Raw genomic sequence first — 12,953 nt, forward strand, 5'->3', positions numbered from 1 at the left:
ATATTTGCTTGAATAGCTTTTAACTCTCAGATTAAAAATAAAAACAAGAAAGTCACAGCACCTCACAGATTTCAAAGTCTTGTGCACTCTAAGAGGGGTTGTAAAAGAAAGGGGGCAGTTAAGTGTAGATGTTGAAGTGTAGCTTCAGTGTGCTTGGAGGTCAACCCTCTTCAGCTTCCCCGGCTGTAAGACGAGCTTATTGCTACCTGCTTCCCTTGCAGGTAGAGAGATGCTTAATTGAAGGCTTGTACAGTGCTTTGAAGAGAAAAAGTACTGCGTTAGGGCCAAAATTATTACTCTGGAGCTGCCCAGGCACAGCCCCGAGCAGAAGAAAAACAAGCCTCCCGAATTGAAGAAAGAGGGCGGAAAAAAAGCACAGCTAGTTTCGTTATTTTTCTGGCAATACAGGTACTTAATGCAAGACATCCAGGTTTTAAGTATTTATTTATTCAGGAGCTGTAAGGATTATCGGAATCCTTGCCACAGATCTTTAGGTGCTGMGTCTGTGCTCTGTCTGTTTTGCCTTTTTTTATGGTTTTGTTTTTCCTTTGAGCTTAACTTCTTTGGCACTGATCAAGTGAAGGGTCCAACACCCGTTTGTGATGCTCCTGAGTGCCCTGGGTTGCACACTGAGTGCAGAATGAGCACAGTACGAGAGTTTAGGGGATGTCATAAAGTGTCATTTTGGTCTTAAATCCATGCCCAAAGTGCAGTGTGCACTTACCATATCGCTATACGCAACGTTAGACTACTTCATAATGGTGAGGAGGCAAGGCCTGGCATCCCACATTACATTATTTTCTTCAGAAAAAAAATGAGTAATAACACTGGCAAGTTGCATAACAGAAACCAAAAGACCATTTGGGGTGATAGATGAGATCATTTATCAATCCAGACTCATGAGTACAGAGGCAAATCTTTCCCTCTCTTGCACTGCTCACCCAAAAAAAGCAAACCAGAGTTGTACTCTGAAGAGCAGGGGGAAGGACTGGCTTGGTTTGGCAAGGACTAAAGCACGGACCAAAGGGAGGCCCTTTCCTACCAGATTTAGAGGTGATCCAAGGAGAAGAGCTCAAGAATTGACAACTTCAGTGAGAGAAGAGCCAGTTCCTCTGACTCACAGTGGAAAACATTACTATTTTTTTWAAAAAGAAGACCCACTAGAGACAACGTACAAGTTTTGTCCGTGCCACCTGCAGATGGCTGATCTTCCTTCCGCACATCTTCATGCAGTCCCATGTCCCACAGCTCTATCATTCAGGTCACAACTTAGGTGAGGGGTGAGTCATAGCAAATACAGAGGTAGAAATTGGACCTTCCCATCTGACAGCAGTTAAGAAGTAATATATTCTTTAATATTTTAGGGGCATAATGCTTTAAGCTGCTAGCCAGCAAGTCTATGAGAGGAAAACCATCAGAGCTGCAAGGTAAACCAGCCTACCAGCATCTYGCAGAGGACACCTCCATTCCTGGTGTCCCGACTTGCTTGAGCAGAGGATGCTCCAAGGGCTGGCGCCAACATCCCCTCAGTGTGGCCACCAGCTCAGCTTTCATCTACACCCGTCTGGGATGAAATTTTGTGCTTTGTGCCTACACCTTTACTAGGARAGGGTAGGGATGCAATTTTAAACATCTCGAGCTCTGATGGAGGACCCAAAGCGCCAAGTCTGTTTGAGCATCTTCGGTCCCCAGACCAAGGAGGCAGCAGCCAAAGCCAACACAGGGACTTGCTGCAAAGTATTGATTTTTGGTGGTGGTGATCCCTCCAGACCCTCAAGAAATAATAAACCACTCAAAGTGAAGTCTGAGAAAAAGCAACCGGTCTACAGGCCCTAAGGGTTTCTTAGTTTCATTTCCACTGCAAATAAACCTCAGGCAGCAAGAATGCCTACATATAAATACCAGTTGTCCCTAGAAATAATTCATAGTATAGAATTCTGCAGTCAAGAAATGACAGACGGAAATAAATGTTTTTATTTCTCTTCAAAACTGACCATTGGTCAATAAAAAACCCTCTTTTTTTTTGCCTAAAACCAACTTTCCTTCCTCTGAACACTTAAAAAATGGGAACTTTAAGGAAAAATACATTTGACAAGTCTTGTGGGTGATGCAAAAAATTGCAGGATGGTAAAATCCTGCAAATTTATTATATCAACCAGATTTTAAATATTGCTGCAAAGAAAAGGGCTCATAGCAAAATGAAAAAGTGAAATCAGTGCTTATTTAACAGAAAGACAAATAGCTGAGTGGGAGTTTCAAGCTTCATGTTTTTACACGGTGGCAGGCTGTCCCTGCTGGATTTTGTTCAGGATTCTTAAAAATGATCTGCAAGATCAAACTGATGATTGATTTATTTTTACTGTAATAGTGGAGGATATGGGTTTCCATTAGGCATCAAAAGATAATGTCCTAACTATAAATACTTGTGCTAAGCAACTACTGAAATTATCATCTTCCTTCTAGACATAGGGCAATGGAAAGAAATACCAGCTGGTCCAAATTACCAGGTCAATAAGAACCTGGAGGTAAAAAATTAGTAGTGCTTGTTTACTGTTAACATAAGTGACTAAGTGGGACTTCMCTTTGTGCCACCCAGTGAAACTGGAGCAGGGTGAATTAAGAGAGTCTTCAATGGGACAGTGACAGCYTTGAAGGTTCATCTGACAGCACAGGGATCTATACTTACTGAGCACTAAGGAGGTATTTGGGAAGGACAACTAACCCCTGGGGTGGTAGTTATTGGAGAAATCCAGCATTAACATCACAAAGAGCAACAACAGGACAGTTCCTCCACAGGGATGTCTSTGCGGGACCACAGTGGTTCTCCTGGTGGCTGCTTGCTCAAGTCACCAGGAGCATTAGGTTGGCAGCTCCTGCCACTTTTCCACTTCAGCACCACTGATGGCATGAAACACAGTTAGGTCTTTTATTAAAAAAAAAAAAAAAATTAAAATATATGTCAAAATCACTAACCTCCAGGAAAGATCTGGCTATAGTTTGGTCTTCCACCTCACTCCCATATTTGCTTTCTRGATGTATTCCTCATTCAGGCTTCCTAAAGAGCATGCCAAAACCAGACAGCTATGAACCTCGGTTGCAAACTAGAGTCTCATTTGCTCTCTAAAATCTGCATCTCGTTCCTGCATCTCACTTTTCTCATTAGCCAGGGCTTTGCATATCCATTACCCCTCACTCCACAACTGCCACGTAAGCCAAGTGCAGCAGCAGACACATCGGGGCCTGCGGAGCCCGTGTCGGAGGCACGAGCAGGGAGACSGAGGCCGCAGCCCCTGCCTGAGCATCCCCTCCGGCCCCCCTGCTGGAGCACGGGAAGCCATGGAGCATGGGAAGCCATGGAGCACAGGAAGCTACGGCCAGCAGGGAACATCAGCGAGGGCAGCCGGGCACAAATGGCTCTTGGGGCACAAACACCGCTCCTGGCAGGCACCGGGAGAACCCTCGTGCTGCAAAACGTAGGTTTCTGCAAGAAACGGTCTCTGTGCCACAAATTCCGTAGTCTGGGGATCCGAGAGAAGCATTCATTGCCCACAGGTTTCGCTTTCCGACTTGTGCGCAAAGCAACAGCCAACTTTAGGGCAGGAGGAGCAAGTGTTTATTTATTTTGTAGGAGGATACTCGCTGCCAACTGAAAAGAAGCGTTCCCAGCGATGCAGCTGTTCCAGGATTGTGCAAAGTCGTACTGACAGATCAGTATCACATGAGGATCTAATAATCAACTAATGAACTTTAATTTTTGAAGCGTCCCCCCCACCCATTTCCCTGCTTCCACAATTTCAAGAACACACKGATGTGTGCTGCCAGATAAGCACGTAAGATAAGATTTAAGTATGCCCTCTGACAAACTTTAATCAAAAACAGAAAAATGCTGACTTACCAGACTATATTAAAAACCTCATGACACATATTTACTTTAACAACTTCTTTTTCTTTTCTGAAACAAATAGCGAAGTGCCACCAAAACGAATGGAATGCCTGCACCCTTGAGTCAGTAGGGATCCCCGCAGTGAGATGAACCCGTACACACCCGTATTTCGCAGTATTGCATCAAGAGATACGTTGGAGGAAAGGACGTGGTTGCTGGTGGGTCTCCCGTGGCAGAAGCACCCACCTGTGGAGGGCTCCTGTGGAGGGCTCCGCAGGCCCCGATGTGTCTGCTGCTGCACTTCACTTCCGTGGCAGTTGGGGAGTGAGGGGTAACGGATATGCAAAGCCCTGGCTAATGRAAAAAAAAGAGATGCAGGAACGGGATAGATGTAGATTTTAGAGAGCAAATGAGACTCCTAGTTTGCAACCGAGGTTCGTAGCAATGTGTTTTTGGCATGCTCTTTAGGAAGCCCGAATGAGCAATACATCCAGAAAGCAAATATGGGAGTGAGGTGGAAGACCAAACTATAGCCAGGTCTTTTCTGGAGGTTAGTGATTTTGACATATATTTTAAAGGGTGCAGGAGCTCCGTTGTGGGCACGTTTGGAAAAGCTCCCCGCGGGGCAGCGAGAGCTGCTCCTGGCAGGGCTCGGCCAAGTGCCCGCGTGGGGTCCCGCACCACTCACCGCCCGGGACCGAGGGCGATGGGGTGACATGCGTCCCRAGGGGCGCACGAGGGTCCTGCTTGCCGGAGAGGAGGACATTGGTTTGAAACATGGGGAAACTGCCTTGACTRGAGAACAAACAGGCTGACTAGCACTCACCGAGGCAAGGTGCTGCGAGCTGGAGCTGCCCGTGCCTTCCTGACGAAGCAGCGAGGCAGCTACGAGCACTTACGTTCGTCCGTGCAGGCATCGCTTTCCTCGCTGGCTTCCCTGGGCTGAACCGGCTCCATTTTTAAGTTTGACCAACAGCCTCTCTCTGCAGCGCTGGGGCAGAGCTCAGAAGAGCAGCGGTGCAGGAAAASCAGCGACACAGGGTGCACCGTGCACCCATCGGATCAGCCCACGAGCCCGCATGGAGCACCTGGTCCTCGCAGCACCCCCGGCCCTCGCCGCTCCGCGGGGCCTCTCCCCTTGGCCGAAACCAGAGCCGCCGTACTTTAAACAGAGTTTATTGTATTTAATACATTATAAAATTTGAAAAAACTGTAGGAAAGCAGCAGATTCAAACCAGAGCATCTCTACCAAATATTAATTATTCTGGCCCCCTTTTGGAGAGAAAGAAAAAAAAAAAAAAAAAAGGAACACAAAACGAAAAATAAACACCAACAACAAAAAAGTCGTTCAAAAGAAAAGTTAACCTTTCACATCTGTGAGGGCAGACAAAAAGTGTGCGACTTCTGTACAAACTACATTTAAAATTTCAGTCGACTAGCTTTCCAGTGCGAGGGAGGGTCGTCTCCTGAACGCCTGCCCATCCACCTCTAAAAAAGACAGACAAAAACCTCCGTACGCAAATCAAGTTGAATCAAGGTGTACACGCTGAGAAGTGGATGGCTGTTTGGCAATGGAAAATGTGTCGGAGTAGTTCATGGATCCCCCAATGGTAATGGCTTGTATACCGTTAAGTGGGCCTGGGAAAGGCCTAGGACACTTAATGGCCACCACAGCACCAACCTCATCTACCACTTTTTTGGTTGCATTTCCTACCTTTTCACATACATACATATATATATGTAAATACATATATTACATACATATGTAATGTATACATATGTAAATACATATATACACACATATATATATGTGCTTGTGTGTGTTTTCTTATACACCTTGAGGTTATTATTACTACAACTATTCCAAATGTTCCCATATGAATTCAGGTGTGGTCTCTATATTTGATATAAATGTGTCTTTTATTCAATTTTAGCTTCCAGGACTTGTTTGGAGTCCAAACTGCACATGAAACGTCCCCGTTTTTTTTTCTTTTTTTTTTTTTTTCCTCTTTCTTTCCTTTTTTGATTTTTTTGATTTTTTTTCTTTTTTTTTTTTTTTTGCATAAAGAAACATGTCCATTTTAGTCCAGAGGCTCTTGCTTTATTCGAATGACGGAGGGTGCACGAGATGTCCTTCTGAGTTCTCGCCTCAGCACGTATTCACTGAACTGGGAAGAGTCCACCCCACCTCCGCAGGAGCCCACGATCTCGAACCCTCTTTGCTGTAACCTCTCTAGGACCTGCAGAGAGAGCAAACAAACACCTGGGCATAAGCAAACAAACAGACTATTTGCTGTCCAAGGACGATGGGCGCCGGTTGCAAATGGATCCAGGTAGGAAACAGAAGCTGTTACAGAGGAACAACACAGGAATAACCTCTGCTGGAGGGTCTCTACTGAGTCCCTAAGCTTCATCTGGCTAGATTAATTTCTGCTGACTTTGGCGACTCAGCAGCAAGAAGAAAAATGGAGAGAAAAACATGGTTAGAGCTGTTAACAAATATATTTTGGTTGACAGAAAAATACTATATGTTAAAAAAATAGTGCATTCTCTGCTTCACATTTACGATGCAAAACAGCAAGTAAAGGATTCCACAGCAGACGAAGGAGAAGGCTGAACAAACGTCTAACACTGCACACTGATATACACAGATACCGCAATCACAATTTAAGAAAAGCTACCACTGTGTTTTCCAGAGGCTTAAAAACTGACAACGATTGCGAAAATCTGTGGTTATACTGCTGTGGTAAACATAGGACTTTTTAACTTTAATTATAGGTCATAAAAATCGTGCCTACACAACCTCTTTCCTCCCTTTTACACCATGAGTGCAGTTACGGTGGAGGATACACTGGCACAGGACGGCGGGGGGGAGAGAAAAAAAGATAAAAAAAAGAAATTCAAGGGAATTCAAAACCCTCTGTGGGCTTTGCTGATAGTCCTATAACAAGATGGGAAGGGCTTATGAAAGAGCAAGAGGGCACACACGTTGAAGAAGCAGACACAGGTCCTAGCACCCTAACATTATCATCAACGTGAGGCTGCTAAGAGCATGCAAATGCCAGATTTCCTTCCATACCACCTTTTTTTTTAATGATACTTGCTCATGCTCTTTCAGCATCACTCCAGGGCTCACTTGTTCTTTCCTGCGTTTGTACTCGCTGGTACTTCCACCTTTGCATGTCCACCTCTTCTGCTTTCTGGGCTTCCCTCTGCTCACCTGCCAAGGAGGCTCCCACAGGCTGTCCCCAGGGTCCCCTCCCCCTGCCACAGGATGCAGATCCTCACAGATCCCCCCCAAAAATGGGATCCCTGCGTGACTGGATTTCCCTGCGATCGCACTGGGAATGGGCTCGTCCATGGGATTCCTCTCTGCCTCAAGCAGCTTTCACTGCTCTCTCTTCACATGCAAGAAAGCAGAGGGAATACTGATTTTTTCCTATTTTACCATGGAGCAAATTGGCTCTCAGCATATGTAGGACAGCAGGAAAATGGGTGGCAGAAAACTGGGGAGCATCGGGATGGGGGGAGAAGCRAGCTGTGCTCAGAAATGTGCCTAAAGCTACAGGACTTGCCACTTTTTTACACGCACTGCTCCAGGTCAGCAAACGCCTCTCAAATACCTGAGCACAGCAGACACATCTTGGAGATTTGTCAGAGGAAATGGGAAAAGAGACTAGAAATTCATGAAAAAGGGAAACATTAGAATTTCAGTGCAGTTTCTATTTATCCCCATCTTTGGCTCTTGATMTTATAAGGCCAAATTCCCCAAATATGTCTTAATGCAAGCTGAGCAAATCAGCAGGAGAAATTAGGTTGAGAGAGAAAAGGTGATGGTAGCACCTAGTCAGGAACCAAGCTCAGCCCTGGGAAAACTCTTTGGCCTCCACATCACTCTCCAGGTCTACCAACAGTGCCTGCCTGTCCCACCTCACACTGTTTTTAGGACTGTCCCCAAATAGTGCAGGATGCATCAACAGCAACCTAGGTACCACGGGACCATCCTCCCTCCTGCAACCTACGCATGTTTTGCCACTCTGACTTCTCACATGAGTATACAAATACGCTTGGCAAGCCTTGTGTGTTTAAGCAACAGAGTAAATAAAAACTGCTTTGACAACTATCATAAGCTCTGTGGACAAGTAACCCGTGCTGTAGTCATCTCCCTTTTCAGTTGTTGTCCTCAGTGTTGAAGGAATGTTGAAACTTCTATCAGCCACCATGACAAAAACTGTTGATGATAGAAAGGGCTTAAACAAATAAACAAAAAGGGCTCCACCAAGACACCAGAGTTCCAGGTGTTCCCTTTTCCTGCAGATACTGGCTCTTACTTCAGGAGGAAGAGGAGGAGACAATCTCTTGTGTTTCCTGTGTGGAAGGGATGCCCTCCTTCCAGCAGCCAGTGTCTGGACGTGGCCATCTTTTACTTACTCATCCTCTCCTCCCTTTTCCCTCACTTCTCACTTAATACCCTGAACGAGAGACCTGGTCTTCAGCTTTCGGTTCCTTTGCACTTCCTGTCTCGTTTCAGAGCCCCTATGGATTCTAATAAATTACAGCAATTCCACTGCCTTTCTCAGCACGTGGAAACAGTTTCTTTCGCATTTGAAAGGACAGAGCCCTCATCCCCACAAAAGGATACGACAGAGGATATCGCCCCCCAAGAGGATCCATAGCTCTGCCAGGATGTGACATGCTCCCTCCTTGGCCTGCAATGTCCCTATGTCTTGCTGCCAGTCCAGAAAATGATTAACAACAAGCAGGGCCAAGGATGKGAAGCAGGCTTGAATGGGCATCTTATATTTGCACATCAAAAAGTGTTTCCTCAAGTACAAAACATCTTTATATTCAGGTAAATGTGTACCTGAATGTGTACTTCCTAAAGCAGGTTTTTAATGCTGCTGTAGTTTGTTTTGCACAGAGATTTGGTCATGAAATGGGCAAATTAAGTTGTCAAAGTGATTCTGAACAAGAGTCTTCCGTGACATTACAACCCTCACCAGACCCCACTGGCGGGAAAGGGGGATCGATTCGCTGGCTCCCCGCCAGGCCTGCGCTTGTGCCTTCCTACCTGAACTGAGTTGAGGTGACAGTATCCGTTCAGCGGAAACCGGATGACGTGCGTCGAGTCGTGATTCCAGCCAGCATTGACCGAGTTGCACATCACGTCACCRATTTCGGGAAACACTTCTTCTATCAACGACTTATCGCCGCTCAGCGTAATCCGCTCTCCAAGGTCCGGGGCGACTCGCACCACCAAGCACTCACAGGACCTTGAGAAGCGGCCAGTCTCCCGGTCCTGTTTCCACCTTTCCATTTCTCCCARCATGGGCTGAAGCTGAAAATACTTCGCTTCTTCATATAACAAACTGTAGTCCTGAAAGACATATTCGTTACTGTGCACAATTGAGAAAGAAGCATTGCTAAGGCACCRCGTAATACACGTAATTTATTAATTCAGGCTAACAATTTTCTAGTCCTGGAACTCTTCAGACATGCTTCACAAGTGTAGGAAAGTGTAATAAAATAACAGCACAAGCCCAAAAAACCCCAACCATCAGCCCCTTGAAACAGACTGAGAACGGCAGCTTTTGTGAGGGGAGGGAGCGAGTTATCCTCACCAAACTCCCCTCATATTAGGAACTAATCCAGGCTGCAACATGCCACCCTTTCCCAAATCTTTATCCCCCACAATGATGTCATAAAATAATGACCTCATTGAACAGATGGAACAGAACTGAATCAGGATTCAGCGAATCCATCACCGGGATCCATCGCGTCTTGCAGCGAGGCTGGCAGGCACAGGAACAGGTATGAGCATGTAAATGAGGGAGCCTGCGATGGTTCCGAGTGTGAAATGATCCCGACATTTGCATAATGAATTGCACATATTACTGCATTCTAAAAATTAAGTATTTTTTAATACCTCCCCGTTTTGCCCACAGCATTGTTTACTACATTGCCTCGAACACCACAGCAGAGAGACAATGCATTTTTAAGCATAGCCAGCATAGAGGTAATTTAGAATTGATGATCTAAAGTTTGTCTATGGCAATATTTTATATTGAAAAAACCTCTTTTTCTTCTGGTTTTAAGAGCGTAAAACCATTTGGAAAATATTTATACAGAGAAAAACAATCCATCAGAACTAGGGAAGACAGAGAAAAAGAATGACAGCAAGGAAACGGCGGTAACAAGTCAACATAGCACTGAATTTGAGCTGCAGAGAGAACACTTTATGAGCACAGGATATGAATTATGTTCACAATATTGCTTTCATTTAATGCCTAACCTAAAAAAGAAAGTCATCTAATATCTATATTTCTAAGAAAGAAGGATCACTGTTCATTTGAAACACTGATATTCTGGGCAACTTAAGGCATAACTGGAAGGGGCCCCTTTGAACATCATGCTGGTTGGGAGAACTCGCCAGCAGTTACAATTTTAATTTCAGCGCTGCTACAGTGTATTTACGTGTTTAAAAGGCTCTGCATATATGATTTGCTAATCCTATATGGAAGCTGCTTTTACCCTTTTCTCTATTTCCGATTACCTTTAGGACAAGTGCTGAGAGCAGCACAAACCCATTCTGAGGCTTCAAAAGCAGGATGTGATGCTTATCAGTATCAGTTTCTAGACTCCCACGTTATTTAGGTAGGTCTAACCTTGTCACGCGCGGCAGGGACAAGTGCCGCCTGCCGCAGACGATTCAAGGATTGCTGCAATACAGCTCCTAAACGGAGCACACGACACCTATTACACCCCAAACACCTGAAAAACCCATCTCTGAAACCCCCCAGAGCCCGCATGGGGAATTATCCCAAATGGAGCCTGTCAGTACAAGGGAAAGAAAAGCAGGCTCCTCTATGAAGTCTAAGGAATAGGCGTGTAGATATTCATCCCCGACTCCTCTTCCAAAATTAAACTTCCAGTACATATTCCAGAGCTGAGCAGTAAAAAATAATCTATGACCCAATGTCCAAATACTGCCATGTGAGCAGTTTATTTTGCAGGTACCATGGTTCCCCCCCATCACTCTATTTTGACGTGGGACCAGAAGTTGGAGCTGCTGCAGTCACAGGGGAACCTCAAAGACGGAGGGGAGAACCGCTAACCTCAAGACTGATGAAGGGTCAGTTAAAAACTGCAGCATCCTTTCTATCATCCACCAGCATCCTATGATACTGTGCTTCCCCAGGTCRAACATGGCTGGGCTGCTCGATTACACTATCGCCAGGAGAGGCAGATTTAGTGCTGATGTCAAGGCTAATGGATACCCCTTCAGCCCCACCACAGTGACTCTGCCAAGCACCTGAACCCGACTACCCTATTCTAGAAGTCCCTCCTGCCTGCCACTACTTTGATCAGGCCGTCAAATTCTTTCAAGGTAAACGCAAAACACTCAAGGCCCTTGAAATCTCACCTTGAAATCATCAGGAATGAGGAGTTTCGATGTTCTTAAAAAATTCAAGATATATCTGAACATTTGCCCATCTCTGTCGATGAAGTAATGCTGCTTGAGACTGTCCAGGACGATGGGCTCTGTGCCATCAAAGAGCCTTCCGATCCTGCAAAGGAAGAGAAACAAAGGGCAACGTCAAGGCCAGATCARGCCGTGCTCAGCAGCGCCCTGCGCCCTCGCTGCGACCGAGCAGGAGCCTCATGCTGCAAAACCTCCATGTTTAGCAAGAGCCACCTATGCCAAGTGCTTGGGCATGCACAGGTTGTAACACGGGGCACTGATCCCAAAGGGAAAAAAAGTAAGTCTGTGGCAGGAATCAATTAGCAAGCTCTAAAGAGAGGAAAAATATTTGCACTTTATTATAGAGACCACCCATCAACCCCCAGAACCCTGCTGTCACGCAGCACCTTCATCTGCCAAAAATTTCTGCAGTAGCAAGTGTTGATAGATAAACACAAGTTTTCTCCAATTGTTTCTCACAAAACCCGACTTAATAACTAGAGCAGTAGGAAGAGCTGGAAATCCTGAACCAAATCCCTGACAAAGCACATGAGAAGTACGTTGCTTTTCCTTTTTTTTCCCCYTTTTTTTTTTTTGTGCTGAGGTGTTTGCAAAACACTCCTGAGTCACGAGATATTTCCCAACGAAATCACCCAGAGCGATCAGTATGTTTGATTTTGTGCGTGCCTGTGTTTATATGCCCATATGTGCATGTGGAAGCACTTCCTGATTCTTCCCAACGCCCTGCCTCCAAGAAACTGTAAACAAAACTGTCTCAGAAGCAGCTCACGCTTGAGACTGCACATGGGCAATTTGCATGAAATATTACCGACACTTTTGGACATGATTCTCGAGCCTTGTCACAACCTGCTACATCCCGCCGTATTTTGCAGATTCGGTGGCTTCGTTCTTTTAATGGAAACGGTCGCTCGGATGCGGCCTCCGTGCCAATCTAACCGGCCTCGTCTCAGAGGCTGTGTAAGGAAGTCTACGTTGGGCTCCGACGAGGTGGGAGCACCCAAACCTGGGCGCGTGGCGGCGCCTGGCCCGCGAGCTGCACCGCAGCGAAGGCCGCCTTCCAGCCACGCGGCCTCCCGTCGGGAACGACGCTCTGAATCCCAGCGCGCTTCCAGGAGGAGAGCCCCGTGCGCCTGGCGGGCACCCCTACAATTCACCCGATGACAGTTTTTGCCTGGGACACCAATCTCGCCTCTGTCTTCTGACCAGCTGAGCCAAACGAAGACCGGGAAAGAAACAAGAGGCCATTATGAGGCCATTATCAACCTCAGGTGGCCATTTAAAATTTCTGCAGGAAATGCCGGAACCTACTCAATTTGCATGAAATCTGCAACATATAAGGAATTAAACACGTTTTGCCAGAGTTATCAGGTAGAAAATACTTTCCTCAAGGCTATCGCTTCAACYGTTTCAAGCTTTCTTCCATAGGTATTTGTCGCTGCCCTGCTGCTCAAAATTTAAGCTGGGATGGAGCATATAGCACACGTGCCTGCTGCCCAAGTGATGAGCAACATTTGCAGCCCGCGCCGTAACTCGTGGTATTTAGAATTAATTTTTCCCTATACCCAAGCATGCAGTCTTGGAATCTAT

The 12,953-nt window shown here is 45.9% G+C and overlaps 1 protein-coding gene across 1 annotated transcript in view; it reads right to left on the reverse strand.

Annotated features, from left to right (window-relative positions):
* Nucleotides 1-5,927: 5,927 nt before the first annotated feature.
* The window catches only part of LOC112949057 (BTB/POZ domain-containing protein KCTD1), a 65,162-nt gene continuing 58,136 nt past the window's right edge, over nt 5,928-12,953 (reverse strand). Inside the window, exons 3-5 of the mRNA XM_026041435.1 lie at nt 11,307-11,451; nt 8,955-9,260; nt 5,928-6,123 (exon numbers count right to left, since the gene is read on the reverse strand). Coding sequence (XP_025897220.1) covers nt 5,965-6,123; nt 8,955-9,260; nt 11,307-11,451 — 610 coding nt within the window. The 3' untranslated portion in view covers nt 5,928-5,964. The remainder of the gene's footprint in view (nt 6,124-8,954; nt 9,261-11,306; nt 11,452-12,953) is intronic.

Source organism: Nothoprocta perdicaria, unplaced genomic scaffold (genome assembly GCF_003342845.1).
Source record: "Nothoprocta perdicaria isolate Ctin4 unplaced genomic scaffold, notPer1 scaffold_284, whole genome shotgun sequence".
NCBI lineage: Eukaryota > Metazoa > Chordata > Aves > Tinamiformes > Tinamidae > Nothoprocta > Nothoprocta perdicaria.